General features: G+C 47.3%; 1 protein-coding gene across 3 annotated transcripts in view; it reads left to right on the top strand.

The window, feature by feature from the left end:
* Positions 1 to 18831, top strand: part of Asator (tau-tubulin kinase asator) — a 198981-nt gene that overhangs the window by 144244 nt on the left and 35906 nt on the right. For all 3 annotated transcript variants that reach the window (XM_089555291.1, XM_089555290.1, XM_089555292.1), the window contains exons 2-6: positions 897 to 1035; positions 5654 to 5801; positions 8573 to 8787; positions 14623 to 14793; positions 17611 to 17709. In XM_089555291.1, coding sequence (XP_089411417.1) covers positions 897 to 1035; positions 5654 to 5801; positions 8573 to 8787; positions 14623 to 14793; positions 17611 to 17709 — 772 coding nt within the window. The remainder of the gene's footprint in view (positions 1 to 896; positions 1036 to 5653; positions 5802 to 8572; positions 8788 to 14622; positions 14794 to 17610; positions 17710 to 18831) is intronic.

Below are 18831 nucleotides of genomic sequence, written 5' to 3'. Positions count from 1 at the left end.
ACCAGAAAGCATGCGTAATTGCCAAAAGAAAAAGCTTTTTTGTTTTCTTTTTTCGGGAGAGCAGGGAAGTTGAAGGTCATTTACGGACAGCTCGCGTACTACCAGGAGGGGTTTCAAGTGGTGCGAGCCGCGACGCTTCCTCGGTTTTGCGAGACACCAGCATCCAACTAGCCCGCACCTAGACGACCAACTTGTTTCTTCAGTGTTGGTTTGTCTCACCAGTCGGCAGAGGCGGTAGTGGTGGATTCGTATGCACCGAAGTGAGGACGTGCTGCTGCCCGCCCGTCATCCTTGGGTCGCGTTCGTCAATGCGGTCCTTTCTGCGGGGCCATGCTGTCGTCGCTTTCGTTATTACTTAAAGCGACGACGACCGACTAGTCAAATCTGTTTACCTCGCTATGAATAACGGCTATGGCACACGCGAAAGCATATTCAAAGCAGTTAAACCTCAATCGGGAATCGGTTATCGTTTAAGTGCCAGATCATGTACAGGACTCTTAGACAGAAACACCGAATATTGTAATTTTTTAAGGTATTGTTATGGAAATATTGAAGGCCCATTCTTCCGATGTGTAGAAAAATCTTTCTTCTATGGTTTTCCCCTCGCTGGCATAATGCAGTTAATGCTGCCATTTAAAACTTATAGGGAACGTTTTTGGACGATAACAATGAGTTAATAACAAAAAATGCCAGCCTGCCGTGGGGGGATCTGCGGATATCTTGGTTGGTGTATGAAAAAAAACATGAAAAAATTCCCTCATTCAGAATTTCTGGGTGTATGATCTTCGATCTTTGCTAGCGTTACCGCCACGGCAATTTGTCCTGGTCGCCCAACTCAATTGCCTTGCGATTAAGGTGCCCGACTGACACTCTTGTACACTCCACCTCTTGCGCAGGTACAGCTATAATGGCGGCGGCGCTGCGTCGTGCGACGAAGAGGAGGACGACAACAACAACTTGTCCAGCTACCGGATCAGTATGACCAGCGAAGACCTCCTCCAGCCCGGACATGTCGTCAAAGAGCGGTGGAAAGTGGTGGGTGTTCCCCCAACCCCTGTCTATTCAGTTGGTCGCCCTTCAACTCGATCGACCAAGATAGCGCTAACGATAACACCAAGCAAAAGACGGCGCTGCTTGCGACCTGCCTTCGTTTGTTCTTTGAGTGACACCTTTACCACTTTCATGCTGAGGAACACAGTAACTCCGCTCTTGGCTGGTTTGGACATGTTTAAAAAAAATAACTTTCGCATATAGGAAACGCAGGTTTCGGGCAGATGCCAGAAGAAGCTTCACAAGAGCACCATGTAGTGGATACATACCCATATACTTTACAATGACGTATTCATTGTAGTATGGGGAAGGAGCACGAACTTTGGTAATTATTCACACTAAACAATCCGGTAATGTCGCGTTCCCTCTCAATCCATGTTCATAGCTGAAACCGATTGTACGCTATGCTCCGGAACTTTTTCTTACAGCAACAACGCCGGTGAGAACGCCTAAAGTGGGTTAGTCTTGCGCAGGAACCCAATTAAAAAACTGGTCGATTTTAGTGGCGAACATAAAGAGCGTGCCAGGTGTTATGCATACGGCTCTTGCAGTATTGTAAAAAGAAAAGAGAGATGCCATTTGTTAATAATGGTTGATACCGGCGTGGTAAGGAATGCCAGTTTAACAATAGCTCTCAAGGGAACAGCTATACCTTACCGGTACTAACCTGTGGGATAGAAACGAAGAGGTCAATGAAAAGGATTTAACTTAAATTGCTGACAACGCAGCGCGCTATGTAGAGGAAAATGAGAGGTACGACACTAAAGTACAGTAAGCAGGCGGAATGAGTCAGGGACCAAGCGCTGGTTAATGACATCCTTGTTGACATGAAGAAGAAGAAATGGGTTTGTACAGGGCACGTAAGGGTAACGGAAGGCAAGCGTAGCAGGGCGCGGCAGAAAGTTACGTGGCGGATGAGATCAAAAGGTTTGCGTGGATAAAGTGGCGCAGGACCGGGTTAACTGGAGAGATATAGGAGAGGGCTCCTTCTTCCGGCAGTGGCGTAGTCAGCCTGACGACAACGATCTTTAGAGCTGCGTTTTTTCTTAACCACGGAAGAAAGTATTGAATTTCTTCTCATTGAACATAAGGTACTTCAGCAGGAAGAGTAAAAGCTACGTATGAGGCACAAAGTTTGATTTGGTGCCCTTCTTACACCTGCATGTTCTGTCATTTACTTGACTATCGGGGACAAAAAACTGCAGGACGCTTGCGTGTCTACCAACGATCACCTCATCTGTCTCTCACTCATTGGAGCACGTGGTTACGTCTTAAACCTCCTCTTCAAGTGCGGTCTGGAGCCAACAGTTAACAACAGAGCTATCGGCACCTACTGCAGCTGAAATCACTTGCAGTCTTTTTTCCCGCAGCAGTGCCGTCTCTGTCAATGCTAACAAGGCCCAAGGGTTTGTTTCTTAGCTGTGCAGTCACGGTGCACTTACGACAGCCCTTAGTCTCTAAGCCACTGCGATGTAAGGAGAAGCCTCATGGCCACTTATAATAGAGGCTTTTTGGTCTTTGAGGCTGTAGTAGGAGCTCCACCACACAGCTGAGACGCAAGTGTCGTTATCTGGTAACTTTCTGCGAAGACGACACGTACAGGGGGTTCCACGTAAGACGTTCTGTACGTCTTAAAATCAGCTTTTTTAGTTAGAAGAGCGCTTTTTTCGCCTTACATTGTAAGCGGTGTCGCGCATCGGAATAGAGCTAGACATGCTAACTGGTAGGCTTGTTAACTAATATTGAGTAGTATCTTTTTGTCTATTAGTCTTAGTATCCATGTTTATTCAGAGGCATGTAGCCAACCGTAAATAATATTACTATCAGTTTAAGAATTTTTAGAACTCAGTTACCTGTGGCCCAAAAATTTTCCCTTTTTTGGCGAGTTGCATGGTTTGGAGGAGTTGCCTTGCCTGGGAGCTTTTCAAAAGCGCATTTATTTTGGCGCGATGAAGGCAGAATTTGTTGGGCCACAGCGCCGAGGGCAGCTGTGTTTGCGGGTAGGACAGCAGCTTCGGCAAGTTAGTTAGTCATTTGTGAGAGAACAGCGCAAAACACCGGGACAAGAGAAAAGCGCTGACTTACAAGTCATTTTTATTTCGAAGAAACGCTACTTCTTATACCTTCTTCACACCCTCAGAACACATGCGTCACAACCATATCGTTCAAGCGTCCTAAAATGATAGCTCACAAATGCCTTCAGAAAATCCTGTGTTCACAAAATGGAAGCGAGCTTTCTTGACCAAACAGAACGGCTCGCCCCCTCACACCTGTGGTGTCTGATGCCAAGCGGATGAAAAAGCGCCCGATGCAGGCTAGGTCCGAGCAGCAAGATGAGTCAAATAAATAGAAAGGAAGGAGGCCGGTGGTAGCAATGCCGTACATTCACAACGTTTCCCATCGCCTGAAAAGCATTGGTCGAAAAGCTGGCGTGAATGTCGTGATGATTGCCCCTAATAAACTCAGAAGTGGGAAACAATACATTAGACAGCCTGGCAGTTACATAAACGAAAGACTAGTAGAGCACAAAATTAGTTTCGAGCAAGCTTCCAGGAACCTAGGAATTCATTGCAGAGATTGCACCTCAAGAACTTGTGCACCTGATTTCGAAAAATGTCGAGCACTGGCTAATCACAAAGAGCAGTTATAATCGAGCCAGCTTCGATAGCGAGGCTGCGTGAAGACTGTGTCAGTGCACGCCGTCTGTTGCATTAACAAAGAAAGAATTGAACATGTAAAAAATTTGATTAAAAATCTTCGGTTGGCATTTTAGAACGCTTGAACGATATCGTTGTGACGCATATGTTTTGAAGGTGTGAAGAAGTTACAAAAAGCCGTGTTTCTTCGAAATAAAAATGAGTTGTAAGTCAGAGCTTGTCTCTTTTCCCTGTGCTTTGCGCTGCGTCATCACAAATGTGTTTTCGAAATTCTAAAAATTGAGAAGGGTATTACGTAAGGTGGGCTACACGCCTCTCAATTAATAATGAGCTCAACGTAATACTTAAAAAGTTTCCTCAGTATTAATTAAGCAGACTACTAGTTCGCACACCTTAACTGCATTCTCATGCGCTACACCGCTTGCTGTGCTGTGCCAAAAAAAGTTCGAAGCGGGTTCACACAGCGCAACACACAAGAGCCAAGAAAGAACTGACACCACGAGCCCTGACTATCAACTTACGTTTATTCCGCTTAAAAAGCGGAATAAAGCGAAAAAAGTACTGTTCTAACACGAAAAAAGTGGCAGGGGTCTAACGTAATTAAACCGAGTAGACGTGCGAAAGCATCTGTTCATTCTTCAAATGGACGGCACACTTCACGTTATGACGCGATAGCTTCAGTGGGTGAATGCCCACGTATGCAGAACATTCATAGATCGCCGACAGTCCTCATGCCACTCCTCGCGCAGACGTGCCGAGATTAAGGCTTGCGCCGCTGCCCTGCGATGAGAGGTGCTGCCACTGGTGGGGATTGTGCGACACATGGTGCTTTTACCGAGCAACCTGTAGCGACAGAACATTAATTAAGGGGCAGCTGCAGCACTTTTTTGTGAATTTCGCGATATTGAAGGATTCAAATCTATGTAGGCTGTAGGTAAAGCATGCCAAGTGGTTTTGCACTAGCATATAAAACAGTGACGTAATCGACGATTGAATTTTGCGCTTCTCCTCAGTGCAACAGAAGAGTGCAGGAAAACTCAGCATGACGTCACGGAAGGTATGATTTCAAATTACCGCTGTTGTCAGCCACACCCTGCCCTGACGCGTTAGACGCTGCCAAACAACTCTCGGTAGGGTTCGCCTTCTGTGGCGTTGTTTTTTTTTCTTCAAAGCAGGCGCTTGTGCGTTGGAAATGTACCGATACCTTCGATGACGTCTTCATGCGCCCCCCACTTGGCGTTGTGCGCTGCGGAGAAGCTCGAAGGGCGTCCGGATTTTATTCGGCGATTACTTCACTATTTCATGTGCTAGCCCAAAAAGACTTCGAATGCTTTTATCTCCAAGTTTCACACATTCTACCCTCTTAAGATCGTTCATTACTAAAACCTATGCAGTTTCCTTTTAAGTGCCACCTACGACGGTGGTCAGTTTGCTCACAATCCGATGGGCAGGTTCTGATGACGTCTCCGAGGTGCGTGATCTAGTTGGCGCGGCGCCTTCTTCCCATTGACTGCAGCTGGCCCTACGTTCTTCCGAACTAGCCCGAGCGTACCCGAGTTACCCCGACAGCACAGAACAAGATTACAAGACTCTTGGTCGGGGTGTAGTGCTTTCGCACTGAAACCTATTCGAGCAAATCGCAGAGCATCTTAGATGAACCAGCCGATATACAAGCATCCGCTGCGATCTGTTTACTTTATGACGAAGTTCTAAAGAAGACAACCCTTGTTTTTGCTCCCCGGGGCAGCTTTTATTTAGCTGTACTTAATTTTAAGTTTCTTTGAATTCCACTGTCGTATGCAAGGTCCTGTTGTATACAATTTGTCACGCACATTTTGAAGATTATCTTTCAGCAGGAATGACAAAAATGACAAAGGAATGACAAAAAGTTTTTCCTCTAAAAGATGTTGGAGGCTCATCTTGTGCTGTTTCGTGTCGTTTCTTAGATGAAGAAGATCGGCGGTGGTGGTTTCGGCGAAATCTACGAGGGCCTGGACCTGATCTCCAAAGAGCTTGTTGCACTCAAGCTCGAATCCGCCAAGCAGGCCAAGCAGGTTCTCAAGATGGAGGTTGCAGTTCTCAAGAAGCTTCAGGGTGAGCCATGTGTCAACTAGAGGCACACATCAAACCATTTGCGCTTCTTAAACTGTGCATGCTGACTTTTTGTATAAGACAGCTACGAGTCATCTCTCTGCAGTACTTACTACAACAGTGCCGGTAGCAGGTAGTTTAAATATCAGATGTTACCGTCACTTCTAAAACGAAGCAGACAGTTCATGGTAAGGTGACAGATGTGGTGAAGATAATGAATATTAACGGCCAAAGAATAGTTCGTACCAAACAGCTCCATGGGACAAGGTGTTTCCCAGCAAACAAGGTGTAGCCAAAAGCCCGTTTCTCAAGTATTTCATCCCCGATAAGCCGACCCCCAAGGCGGGGAAAGCTCGTACCAGTGGTACTACTGATGGGTCCCTCCCCGGCAGTACTGATGATGAAACCATGCACAGTCTTTGTCAAAAGTAAGCAGGCTGCATGGTTTGCGTTTCAGTCGTATATTAAAACTATTAAGCCAGCCCTCAAGCTCTGAATCTCTGTATGGTGAGAAGAACCCCTTCCCTAACCTTCAAAGAAGTTTTTGACCATTACAGAAGACGTGAGGGGTCTACTATACGAATGAGAAGCAAACTGGTTGGTTTATGGGGTTTAACGTCCCAAAGCGACTAAGGCTATGAGAGACGCCGTAGTGGAGGGCTCCGGAAATTTCGACCACCTGGAGTTCTTTAACGTGCACTGACATCGCACGGTACACGGGCCTCGAATTTCTCCTCTAAAGAAATTCAGCCGCCGCGGCCGGGATCGAACGCGCGTCTTTCGGGCCAGCAGCCGAGCACCATAGTCACTGAGCCACCGCGGCGGCCCAGAAGCAGCCTGGTTACTTTTGACAAAGACTGTACCTCCCGCATGCGAGGCGGATGCTGGAACCATTAGGGCACAGCTGTGGTCAAGGAATGATGGATATATCTTGAATTCCTCTGCACTAAGGTTCGGCTTCAAGGAATCCGTAAAGATAACAAAATATAGATAAGCTCACAATAAAATATAATGAACGTCTTAATCAACCACGTGGCCTGCGCGTTTCGATAATTGTGCTTCCCTGAAAAAAGGCTGGCGATTTAGCATTGCTAAACACGAAATATTGACGTTTTTTTTAGGTGTACACCACCGCCACGTACAAGGTTTGTCAAAAGCTAACAAGCCAGAAGGGTCTGCTTTTCAGTGACATATCCTGCCGCTTATGAAACAGTTTAGTTTAGTTTATGGGCGTTTAACGTCCGAAAGTGACTAAGACTATGAGGGGCGCCGTAGTGAAGGGCTCCGGAAATTTGGACCACCTGGGGTTCCTTAACGTGCACTGGCATCGCACATTACACAGGCCTCTAGAATTTCGCCTCCATCGGAATTCCACCGTCGCAGTCGAGCAACAAAACTATCAATGTTCTCATGTGTGAGTGAGAATGATACTTCTCCTATGGGCTTCGGAGGTGTCGTAACTGCCCCACTAGAGGAGCTCGAAAGCGGAGCTTGTGTCCTGGGAACTTTTGACGGAACCTGGACCTCACAGCACGATTGAGTTGTCTACTGACCCACGGAGCCAGTTAGGCACCATTTCTTTCCTCAAAACAGGCGAAGTCAACCTTCCGCTGATTTTGAGAGAAGAAAAGGCGCATATTAAGGCGGAAGCTTAGGCTAGTTGGAAAGCGTTTAGAATCATATTTGCTAGCGCTGGACGCGAACGTCTACTCAAAGAGCAATTGAGGTGTGCACTTCTTCGTCAGTTTCCGCGCGTCTCATGCGCTGCCGTTCTCGGTTTACCTGTTGAGGGTTTCACGTGACCGGACTTCACACACGCACCGCTGAAGCGTGGGGAGTGCAGATAGACGTTTTTTCGCGCTAAAAGTTTCGAGCAGACTGTTCAAGAGCAAGATTGCCCTGCTTTGCAGTAGACTAGCCATATTGTGTGATGTTTTATTCAAGTTGGTTCTCCGTGTGCCATTCCTTCTCTCGGCGATAACCTATAGTTAATAAAGAAGGGGCTATCTGCTTCTTTTAAGTAGGAGCTGTTGTCCGAATTCAGCTTTTATTGCCTCGCTTTTGAAGAGACCTTCGTTATTTGTAGCGGCACTATTCTGGATATAAATCACAGTTTTTGTATCAATTCACTTCTGACTGTTTCTGGTTTTCTTTTGGTGTGGTGTGTTCACAGATTAGGGACTCGATATTTAATTTGGCGCAGCAGAGAAATGGACTTAAGTTACTGTAACAAAATTACGAGAATTTATTCGCTTTGATGGTAAATAATAATGTAATAAAATGCGGCGCGGTAGTGAATTCTATGCAGAAATAATCGATTACTTTAGAAGTTATTTAAACTAAAAAGTCTGTTCTTTGTAGATGCCATGATTTTGGTCTTTGTGCACGCAAAGCGGAGCAAAATTTTCAACGGAGACTTTGGAGGCTCAGTTGCTCCTGCGGTACAACAAATTAAAAAACCTCGAATGCTCGCGCAACCTGTCGCCAATGTATTTCTTTGCGTGCGTCAGAACTGAGAACATCAAGTTTACGAGTAATTGTAATTAATGAAATCACTTTTTGGGAGGAGTCGTGGAAAATGCAATTCAATTACATGAGCCTGAATTCTACGAAAGCAATGTAGAGGTGTAATAATCGGCTTTCCAACAGCAATTTTGCCTGGTGCATGCCCCAGCACTTCTTGCCACTCGTTGTCAAGTGAGAATATGTCTTAATGCCAGGCTTCTGGCTTCGTTGGCTAACCTAATTCTGACTTCGGGCCGGCGCGTACGCAGGTCGTGAGCACGTGTGCCGCTTCATCGGCTGCGGCCGCAACGACCGCTTCAACTACGTGGTGATGCAACTGCAGGGCAAGAACCTGGCCGAGCTGCGGCGCGCCCAGCCACGCGGCGCCTTCTCCCTGAGCACCACGCTCAGGCTGGGCCTGCAGATACTGCGCGCCATACAGAGCATCCACGAAGTGGGCTTCCTGCACCGGGACGTCAAGCCGGTACCTGTCTTAACTAAGATGGTTTATTGGTTTACGGGGGGTTTGACGTCCCCCACCCACTCAGAGACGCCATAGTGAAGGGTTCTGGATATTGTGACCACCTGGGGCTCGTTAACGCACACTGACATCGCAGAGTACACCGCAAGTAGAATTTCGCCTCCATCGAAATTCAGCCGCCGCAGCCGGGATCGAACCCGCATCTTTCGGGTGAGCAGCGGAGCGCCATAACCACTGAGCAACCGCGGCGGCTAGAAAAGCAAGAGAAGGGCGCGCAGTCTAGGGCTGCAGGTTGATTTCAAGCGTCTGGGATCCTTTAACGTGCTACGGCACCGCAGGGGTCACGGGTGTGTTTGGCATTAAGGCCTCCCATTGTCATCGGATTATGATAAAGTATGTAGAGTCGAAGTAACATGGTCTTTCATGGACGCCCTAGTGGAAAGCAGTGGAATAATTCCGACCAGACATCACACAGTCGCCTCCGCCTTGTTAGGGTCGGTAGTCGAATGTCATATCTGCTTAGGCTAGCGATCTGCGTGCCTGCACACGCTAGACACAAGACGACAGAAAATCCTGCAGATGAATCACGTGTCGCATCGTGTAGGAAGGTCATGCTTTTCGCCTCGATGTGGGCTGCATCGGTAGCTCTGAGCGCGAAAAAGACGCCTGAGGAAGTCCCACACGCAAGCGCAATTGTGGTGTGTGCCTTCCTCAACTGTCGCGTCTTTCTTTGCGATATACGATGCATAAAAATGAACCAATGAGAACATCCCCAACTTTTCGCTCTGCTCTACTTGTGAGCGATGCAGGCAGTCGTCAGCACGGCTACTCAATTCCAGGGTGAGTGGGGTGAAACTAGTGGCGAGTTGCAGTGCAAAAACACTATTTGCAACCAGCTCACCGGTTCGTGTCAAGTATGACCGTGAAGTGACTTTGGGCAAACCGTAAATAAATAAATGCAGTAAATATTGTTACGCGGCTCGAAGTCTAGGTAGGCACAAGAACGACCGGAGCACAGGGCACAGATTACAGCGAACACCGAGCGGATAGCACGCACACACCAGACAGAGATTATCCGTTGCACGGACTCCCGGTCGAAAATGCATCGTCTCGGTTTACATCAGGACGTGGAAGGGGACGAGAGACGTAACCTTTGAGGCGAGAAATGTGCACAACATCAGTCTGATGATGAGAGGACGTTGTACCAAGGAAGCCCGGAGCGATATCGCAGGTGACAGCAGTGACTTGGCGCAGGGCACAGTACGGTCCGATATAGCGGGCCAGAAGGTTTTCAGAGAGCCCCACGCGGCGAGATGGCGACCAAAGCAAGGCGACGCAGCCAGAGGAGGAGACCATACGGTGACAGCGCTTGTATAATTCCTGCTGAGAGCTGGGAAGCGAGTAGCCGGGACCGTGCGAGTTGGCGGGCGTGGTCAGCGCGAGTAATGGCTTCGTGGGCGTGTGCAGATGCCTTAGCAGTACAACTGGGAAGCAGCGTGTCCAAAGGCAGCAGGGGCCCGCAGCCGTGCAAAAGATAAAAAGGGGAGTAGCCGGCAGTGTCATGGCGGGAGGAGTTGTAGGCGAAGGTCACATAGGGAAGAGCGGTATATCCCAGTCGCGATGGTCCCGAAAAACGTACATAGCCAGCATATTGGTGAGAGGGCGGTTGAGGCGTTATGTGAGGCCGTTTGTCTGCGGGTGGTAGGCGGTGGTGAGCTTATGTTTTGTAGAGCACGACCGAAGAATGTCAGCGACAACTCTAGACAAAAAGCATCGGCCCAGGTCGGCAAGAAGTCGACGGGGAGCACCATGATGTAGGATGAGGTCGGTCAAAAGAAAGTCGGCAACATCAGCAGCCGTACTGGTGGGGAGTGCCAGCGTGATCCCGTAGCGAGTAGCGTTGTCTGTGGCAACGGCTACCCATCTCTTTCCCGAGGCAAATTCCGAAAATGGTCCCAAAAAGTTTATTTTATTTGTATTTATTTGAACATACTGCTAGCCTCACACTTGAGGTCGTCGCAGGAGAGGGACCTCCTATACACTAAAATAACCCAGTTCAAGTATGTGTGAACACAAAGGCAATCGTAGTCCAGCAAGACAATACGCATTATACAAACGCTTAAAGAAAATGACAAAACAGGAGCAATTCGCATATTTGAGGACTTAGGCACGTGAAAGGAAAAAAAAACAACCAGAGTAACGAAAATTCAGACAAGTTTTAAAGTTAGAGAGCAGGAAATGAAGCAATAGCTGCTGAAGAATGACACTGTCGTGAGAATGAGGTTAGAAAAAGACATGTTTGAAACAGAAAGGCGCAAATGGGACAAGTATAAAAAAGGAACGTGATGCAACAGGGCAAGCGCCAACTATCAACTGAGGTTTATTGCACCTCACCCTGTAATTATACGCACCACTCAGCCGTGTTGCATAAGCCACACACCTGGAAAGAACTAAAGAACCAAAATGCACAATTTTCCATTTCTCCGGGGTTTGCGCCTGTTGTCATTGATTTTTCAAAAATAATCAGCAAGAACATTGACATCCATTCCGCGTAACGCTTAAAAAAATGCATCTGGTATGTTGTCGGGACCCCCAGGTTTTTTAGGATCTATTTCAAGGGGGAAAGAATGCCAGATTCATTTATGACGAAATGATGTATTTTTGCTGAGTTACTCGGAGGAGATTCGAGGTCAGTTTTTTTTTCATTGTCGGGCGTAAATACTGAGATAAGGTAATCATTGAAGTCTGTGGCTTTTGCGATAGCCTCGGGGGATGGTGGATTACTTTCCTGACGTGGCTTCGAATTAAGGTACCGTCAAAACTTGGAAGGAGATGCTTTGATAAAATTACTTATAGTGACGTTCATGTACTCATCTTCAGCCTTTATTTTTATAGCTGCCTTTAGTGCATGAGACTGTTCGCGTAATTTAGCAGGGTGGACGGGCAGCGACAGTTTAATCCTCAGTTTCCCAAGCCTTGCAGTCTTGCGCTTCAATTGCATAATTTTTCTTGTTATCCAAGGGTTCATCTTATGCACCGCCTTGACCTTTGTGGGAATATATGCTGATAAACAGTGCGGAATAATTCTTTCAGACGCCGACCATAATGTGTCTACTGAACCTGTACAATTCATGGCGAGAGAACTAAAGGTGGAATAGGATTCATCCTAGATATTCCAGGACACTAACGTCGTCGGCGCTTGTCCTGTCGAAAATTCGTGCACTCATCTTTACCGTAGGTGGTGGCACACCCAGCAGCAAGAAACATTTAGTTGCTCTGTGGTCCGATACGCCGTCGACAACTCCCCATGAAACTCGGTCATTTGTAATGCTATCACTCACAAAAATCAAGTCGAGTATATTTCTGCTTACTGCGGTAACACGTGTGGGTTCCTGGATAAGCTGTCTAAGGCCGAAGTTAAAGCTTAGATCAAGCAGTGCATCTGTATGAGTTGTTTCAGCATTTTTATTATCAAGCGTGTCCCACGTTATGCCAGCGAGGTTAAAAACCCCAGTAAGGATTATCTTAGTATTGTGGGTGAAATGACTTTCGATATAATTTGCTAGCTCGTGTAAGATATCTCCGGTCGCTTAGGGGACTTGTACATGGTGTGTATAAAAAAGAAGGATTTGTCTACCATGGTTTTGTACCAAAGTGCTTTAGCGCCTATGATTTCTGGAACGAGTGTGATTTGGTTTGGTTTATGGGGTTTAACGTCCCAAAGCGACTAAGGCTATGAGAGACGCCGTAGTGGAGGGCTCCGGAAATTTCGACCACCTGGGGTTCTTTAACGTCCACTGACATCGCACAGTACACGGGCCTCAAGAATTTCTCCTCCAAAGAAATTCAACCGCCGCGGCCGGGATCGAACCCGTGTCTTTCAGGTCAGCAAGCGAGCACCATAACCACTGAGCAACCGCGGCGGCGACTCTGGAATGAGTGTGACGTAAATGTTTTCCCTGATCAATATTGCCACACCACCGCCTCGAGAATACCTTTGCGCATGAGAGTGTAACCAGAAGGGAAGACATCACTACTTGAAATATCAGGAGAAAGCCATGTTTTGGTGATTGCTACGATATTAAGAGAGAGTTCGAGAAAGAAAGCTTCAAGTTCTGTGCTTTTGCTGGCGACACTTCTGGCGTTTATGTTCACTATGATTAAGGTGGGAGGCATTACATGTTTGATCGGTTTTTCCCTTCTTTGAATGGCTGGTTTTTTACCACGGGTACTCTCGCTTCTTTATCGTCGTCCCAGACATAAACCTGTTCATTGATTACATTCTTGTCGTACACAAGTGATATTTTTCCCCCTTATTCTGTTGTCTTTGCTGCTATCCCACCATTTTTTTTCGAATGCCAAGTACACGTAAAGAAAAATCTTCGCCGACCGAAACACCGGAATTATTTAGTTTGTAACAACTCTTCATTATGTTTGTCTTTTCTCTGAAATTTTGCAGCCTCAGAATGACTGGTCGGATTTTGTTGTCTGCTTTGGTGCCTGGGTGAGAATGTCTAGGCATTCTCTCGATTCCCGAGCTTGTGACAACAAGTGTGCCGTTAATTTTTTCTGTGATTTTGTATTCAGGTCATCTGTTTTCTCGTCCTCTTCTTCCGTAATTCAGTAAAAAATTAAGTTTGATCTACTTCTATTCTCAAGCACCTGAAGAGCTAGTCTACAAATGATATCTTCAAATGTCTCTATTTTATCCTCAACACCTGCGATTCTGCCTCCGAGAGTAGCCAACGTGTCTAACTTCGCAGGATTGCCTTCCAGAGATTCATTTATAGCCTTGTCGTCATTTTTTAGTTCAGCTATCTCACCAGCCAAACTGCAGAACTGGGGCCGCAGAAATCAGTCTGGGCTTCACTGAAGAATAGCCCTACGTCACTTGGTGAATATACAGGGCAGTAGAATGGCCTGAGGGGCGAGTTGGTGCATGATGAAATGAACGGCGGCGCAACAAGGACACTAACAAGAGAGAGGTTGTACGCATGTGGTGTCCCCTCTCTTGTTAGTGTCCTTGTTGCGCCGCCGTTCATTTCATTTTTTATACAGGGCAGTGCTCACGAGCAGAAGGACGGAAACAGTAGAAGTCATACGTTGCTGCTGGTTGTCGACTGAATTTTATTTCTGAAGCACAAACAATGTGTAGGCCAAGAAATGGGGGCGTAGCATCGAGAGAAGCTGTTTTTTTTAATACGATAGCGTTAAAGGTATCGTGTCGCAGAAAAGCCGGTGTCATTGGCCATGAGCGAAAAATGGCGATGGAAGCGAAGCATGAATCATAGAGAGCTTAAAAGTGAATTTAATAATATTCGTTGTGGGGCTAGTTGGTTCATACTCAGATTTCTTTTATGCGCACAGATAGACGACACAATAAGACAAGGTAGACAGGACGGAGCGCTCCGTCCTGTCTACCTTGTCTTATTGTGTCGTCTTTCTGTGCGCATAAAAGAAATGTGAATTTAATGTTCGGAGGGAATCGAAGCAGGACCTTCGGAATGCAAGATGGGCATGCCAACCGTGGACGTAGTGAATGCGTCGTGGTCTTTCAGCTGGTGAAGTGTCCGAATGGGTGCATGAGTTGAGTTTCTGATCACGACTACATGAGTTTTGAGTGTGCTGATTATCAATTGTGCGAGTGTTGAGCAGGCGAAGCGACCGGGACGCGATAGCGCAATCCCGTTTCGCTCCTCTAGGGGAAGCTTAAGAGTCCCCCGATTTTTTTTATTTGCTTTCATCGCTGTGCCTTGTGCTATATGCATCACACACAACCAACTTGGTTTCTGCATCACACGTCCTAGTTGTCTACATGGCATCCCTCCCTCCGTGCAGTCCAACTTCGCCATGGGGCGCACGCAGCACTCGTCGCGCAAGGTGTACATGCTGGACTTCGGTCTGGCGCGCCAGTACGTCACCACCACGGGAGAAGTGCGGCCTCCGCGGGCGGCCGCCGGCTTCAGAGGCACCGTGCGCTACGCGTCCGTCAACGCCCACAAGAACAAGGTGGGCTTTCCTGCAAAGAACGTGAAACGGGGGACTGCGGATTTGCAGACGAATTGGCGTGGGTGGTTCCAGGTTATCCATTACTACTCAGCGATGACAAAATATAGAGTGAGGAAGTAGAAGTATAGATGAAAGATCGCAATAGTAGGCACGTCATAGGCATCAATGGGGAAGGACCAGGCGATGGTGGCAGGCAAACGCCGCCACCGGGGGAGTCAGGAAGACTAGTGAGGGACAGCCCTTACAAAAAAAAAGTTTTAGACAGTCTATAGAGTGTATATAGACTTCTGTGTAAAAATTATATAGATGTTCTATAGACAAATCATAGGCAACAGTCTATAGGCAATACAAATGTCATGGACAGTCTATAGGCAATCTATATATTTATGGCCGTACACTTTTAGTAGACTTTTGTCTACAGACAGTCTGTAGACTATGAATAGACAAAAAGCGATATCTATAGGAAGTCAACGGAGTCAATAAGAAGTCTATAGACCATTTTTATAAGGGAGAGCGTGTACAGTCGTCCGCACACCTGTCTAGAACCGCACACACTGTTGGGAGAAACCTAGCGTTTGCAGACATAAGGAGCTAAATACCATCCATGCGAATGTGCATGCACGATAGCGTCTCGTTTCGACAAAACTTGGGTAGGGCCTAGTTGGTACATGATGTTGTGAAGGTAAAGGATGCGCAATCAAAGGACGAACCACGAAGAAAGACACAGGGACACACACAAGCGCACTAACAACTGTTTATTTCTTCCTTGAAACGCTTACTTATACACCTGGCCACGCATGCTCAAAAGCAATCTCTAATCACAATAGTCATGCCAACGGCTGTTAACGCAGACGCGAACGCAAAAAGTTGATTTCGGCAACGTACAGAGCCACGGACGTGTCACTAATACAATCTACCGCGTTTTCCTTTATATACTCCTTCCCTCTTTCATGTGGTAAGACCTACATCTGGCAGACAGGGCGGTGCATAAACGAGCGACTCAGGGAACATGCGAATAAAGTCAGGAACAACACAGACAAAGGGGCACACCTTGTGTCCCATCTTAGTTCTTGCCGCAATTGCGCACCGCGACTTGACGAGACCGTGATACTGGGAAAAAGTAAAAATGAACAAGCGCGGCTGGCTTTGGAAGCTTTCCACATAAAGGAAAACGCGGTAGATTGTATTAGTGACACGTCCGTGGCTCTGTACGTTGCCGAAATCAACTTTTTGCGTTCGCGTCTGCGTTAACAGCCGTTGGCATGACTATTGTGATTAGAGATTGCTTTTGAGCATGCGTGGCCAGGTGTATAAGTAAGCGTTTCAAGGAAGAAATAAACAGTTGTTAGTGCGCTTGTGTGTGTCCCTGTGTCTTTCTTCGTGGTTCGTCCTTTGATTGCGCATCCTTTACCTTCACAACGTCTCGTTTCGAGCCTACACCTAAATAAGGCGCTGCTCGAGTGATCTAGACAGGTGCCGGTCCGGCGGTTTGGCTGAGGCCGGATTGTTAGCGTTTGCTGGCTTTAAATCAGGCGGCTAAAAGCACGCACTGTAGACACTTAGACTCGAGGGGCGCAGGCCTGCTGGGATTAATGCCGAAGAAAGGTCGCGAATGAAATCTGTGGCCGTGGAAGGCGTCGATTTCGCGGGGTACTGTGACGGCAGAAGGCGTATGTAGGGCGACACTCGACGCTGGCTAGGCTAATTGATATCGTTTTCGTCTTTTTTGCGCTCGTTAAGCATTAATACCAAGTGGGTCAACTTCTCACGTTAACACAATATAAAGAGAAGCAGAGTTTGATACCCAGTACCGTTGGCTGGAGGCACGGGGGCGGTGTGAGCACCTCACTCACTGGGTGGCATGTTTGCCGTGACGGGAACAATGAAGCCTAGGATGTGCTTACATTGGCCAAGTGTGCGAAAAACGTCAGGTGAAAAGGACAAGCGTGCAGTCAGCCCGGCGTCTGCGCTGTCTTGGCAGTCACGCGGCGGAGAGGCTGCAGCAGCAAAGGGTCAAAACTGGCAACATGTAGTGAGGGCGGCACAGGGTAGACAGTCATCGTAGGTTCCTTTCTGATATTTATGGGCATCTGTTGTTGCTGCGTGCAGGCGTGGCAGATGTAGAGGTCTATTTGAAGTGCAGAATAATCAGTTAAGGTGAGAACTGGTTGCTGCAACCAAATTCCACCATAAAGAACGGGCATGTATTGCAGGTTGTCGGTGATACTGTCTGTAAAAATTGTGAGTACACTGCCTTAAAGTACGTTGGGCACAACGGGCTAGTCGTGGAAGGGGCTAATCGGAAGAAAACGTGCTGAGGTTTGCCTCTGTCAAAAGCATCCAGCCAGAATAGCACAGTTCCGGAGAGCCCCTTGACTGCTTTTACTTTTTCTTGCGTCATTGATGTATAGATAGATTACAAAGTTTGTTCAAGAGCGTACACTAATTGTCAACATGCCCATGACTTTGATCGCCAAGACCAACTTGTCTGCTAGCTCAGTCGATGCACTCCGGCGGGGGAAAGAGGGTTATGGAGGAACGAAAGTCGAGGGCATCAATGGGCAGATTGCTCATTTCAGTAGAGGGCGCCTGCACGGACCTGAATGATTAAAGTGAAAAAAGAAAAAAAAAAGACAACGCTGCCACGCTCTGTTTACTTAATATGGGGAATGTTGCAAGTGGTCTACTTAGAAAGTGCATTAAGATGGTCGAAGGAGTTGTGGAATTTCTTCCAGCTGAATATTAAACATTGTACGCACTGCACGCTGTGCTAGACCAGTATGGCCAGTCACTGCTGGGCTTGCGCCATTCTTGCAGGAAATGGGCAGGCACGACGACCTCTGGTCTCTCTTCTACATGCTGGTGGAGTTCGTGAATGGGCAGCTTCCATGGCGAAAGATCAAGGACAAGGAACAGGTAATATCATAGTCCGCTCTTTTTCCGCCGGCTCGCAAGATGCCGTCATAACATCGGCACTCCCTCGCAGTACTGCTGTGTAAGGGCAACAGTGGGCGGACAGCGAAAATATGGGGCATGCTATTCTGTCGTAGCGATAGGCGTGAGTATTCTTGCACCACGGATCGTCTCTCAAGATTTTTTTCGTCTTTTTGGAAAGCTCTTTTTGAGTCATGCACCTGTCAGGAATACGTTAACTTTTTTAGCGCGATCCGATTTGTTTGAATACTTGTATGTCCTTTTCTGGCTATAGACGATATTCTTTCTGATGTCAAGGGCAGTAAATTCTGCTGGGTTAACGCGTAATGTTGCGAGAGGTGGCTGACAAACTATCACGAGAACTGAGTGGATTCCAAGGCAAAGAAAACCTAACCAAGGGCGGAGTGTATTCCAGGGCAAGAAAAACTTAACCAAGGGCGGGAAGTGGTCAGGGGGTAGGGAACTCCATTACCTTATTAGCCGGAAGTAGGTAGTGATGTCTGAGGTTTAGTTATACTCAGATAGGAGAGCTAAATATTAACTGAGCCCTAGTTTAGAGTCATCCTGTCTTTAAGTCTTTCACTGTGCAACGTCGCTACACCATTGAAATTTGAACGGGGTTGATGTCATTGAGAATTGTCTGACCAAGGCACACCATCCTTTCCCGCTTGCGTCATTTGCGCAGAGGCTCGCTGAAATGCCGACTGGTTGGATTTCCTCCTCATCCTCGCATGAACAAGAGATTGTGCTGAAGGCACAGCGCCCACTTTGCAGCGCAGTGCGAGCCTCCAGCCCTTAGTATTCGAGCGATAGCGTACATCCTTGCCGGGTGAGACCGTATGTGCGTGCTGCTGTTTGGGCTATTGGTCTGTACACAATTGGGCATTCGTTATGCTGCTGTTATGACGGGGGCAGTCGCTTCCTCAAGCTGTTGGCATCAGCAGCTTTTTGTGCCTGCCCCATCCTTGCACTTTGCACAAAGGAAAATAAAATATGATTTCATTTGATTCGAAGAGCAATATAGCTAAGCCCTCACTTCTGGCGCTGCGCTGCCACAGTGGTGTGCCAGGTGTTCATGCCACAGAAGGGCTTGGGAGAGTCATC

This window comes from Amblyomma mixtum, chromosome 8 (assembly GCF_055824585.1).
Source record: "Amblyomma mixtum isolate Tamu chromosome 8, ASM5582458v1, whole genome shotgun sequence".
In the NCBI taxonomy this organism is placed as follows: Eukaryota; Metazoa; Arthropoda; class Arachnida; order Ixodida; family Ixodidae; genus Amblyomma; species Amblyomma mixtum.
This window is presented reverse-complemented; position numbering and strand designations above follow the sequence as displayed.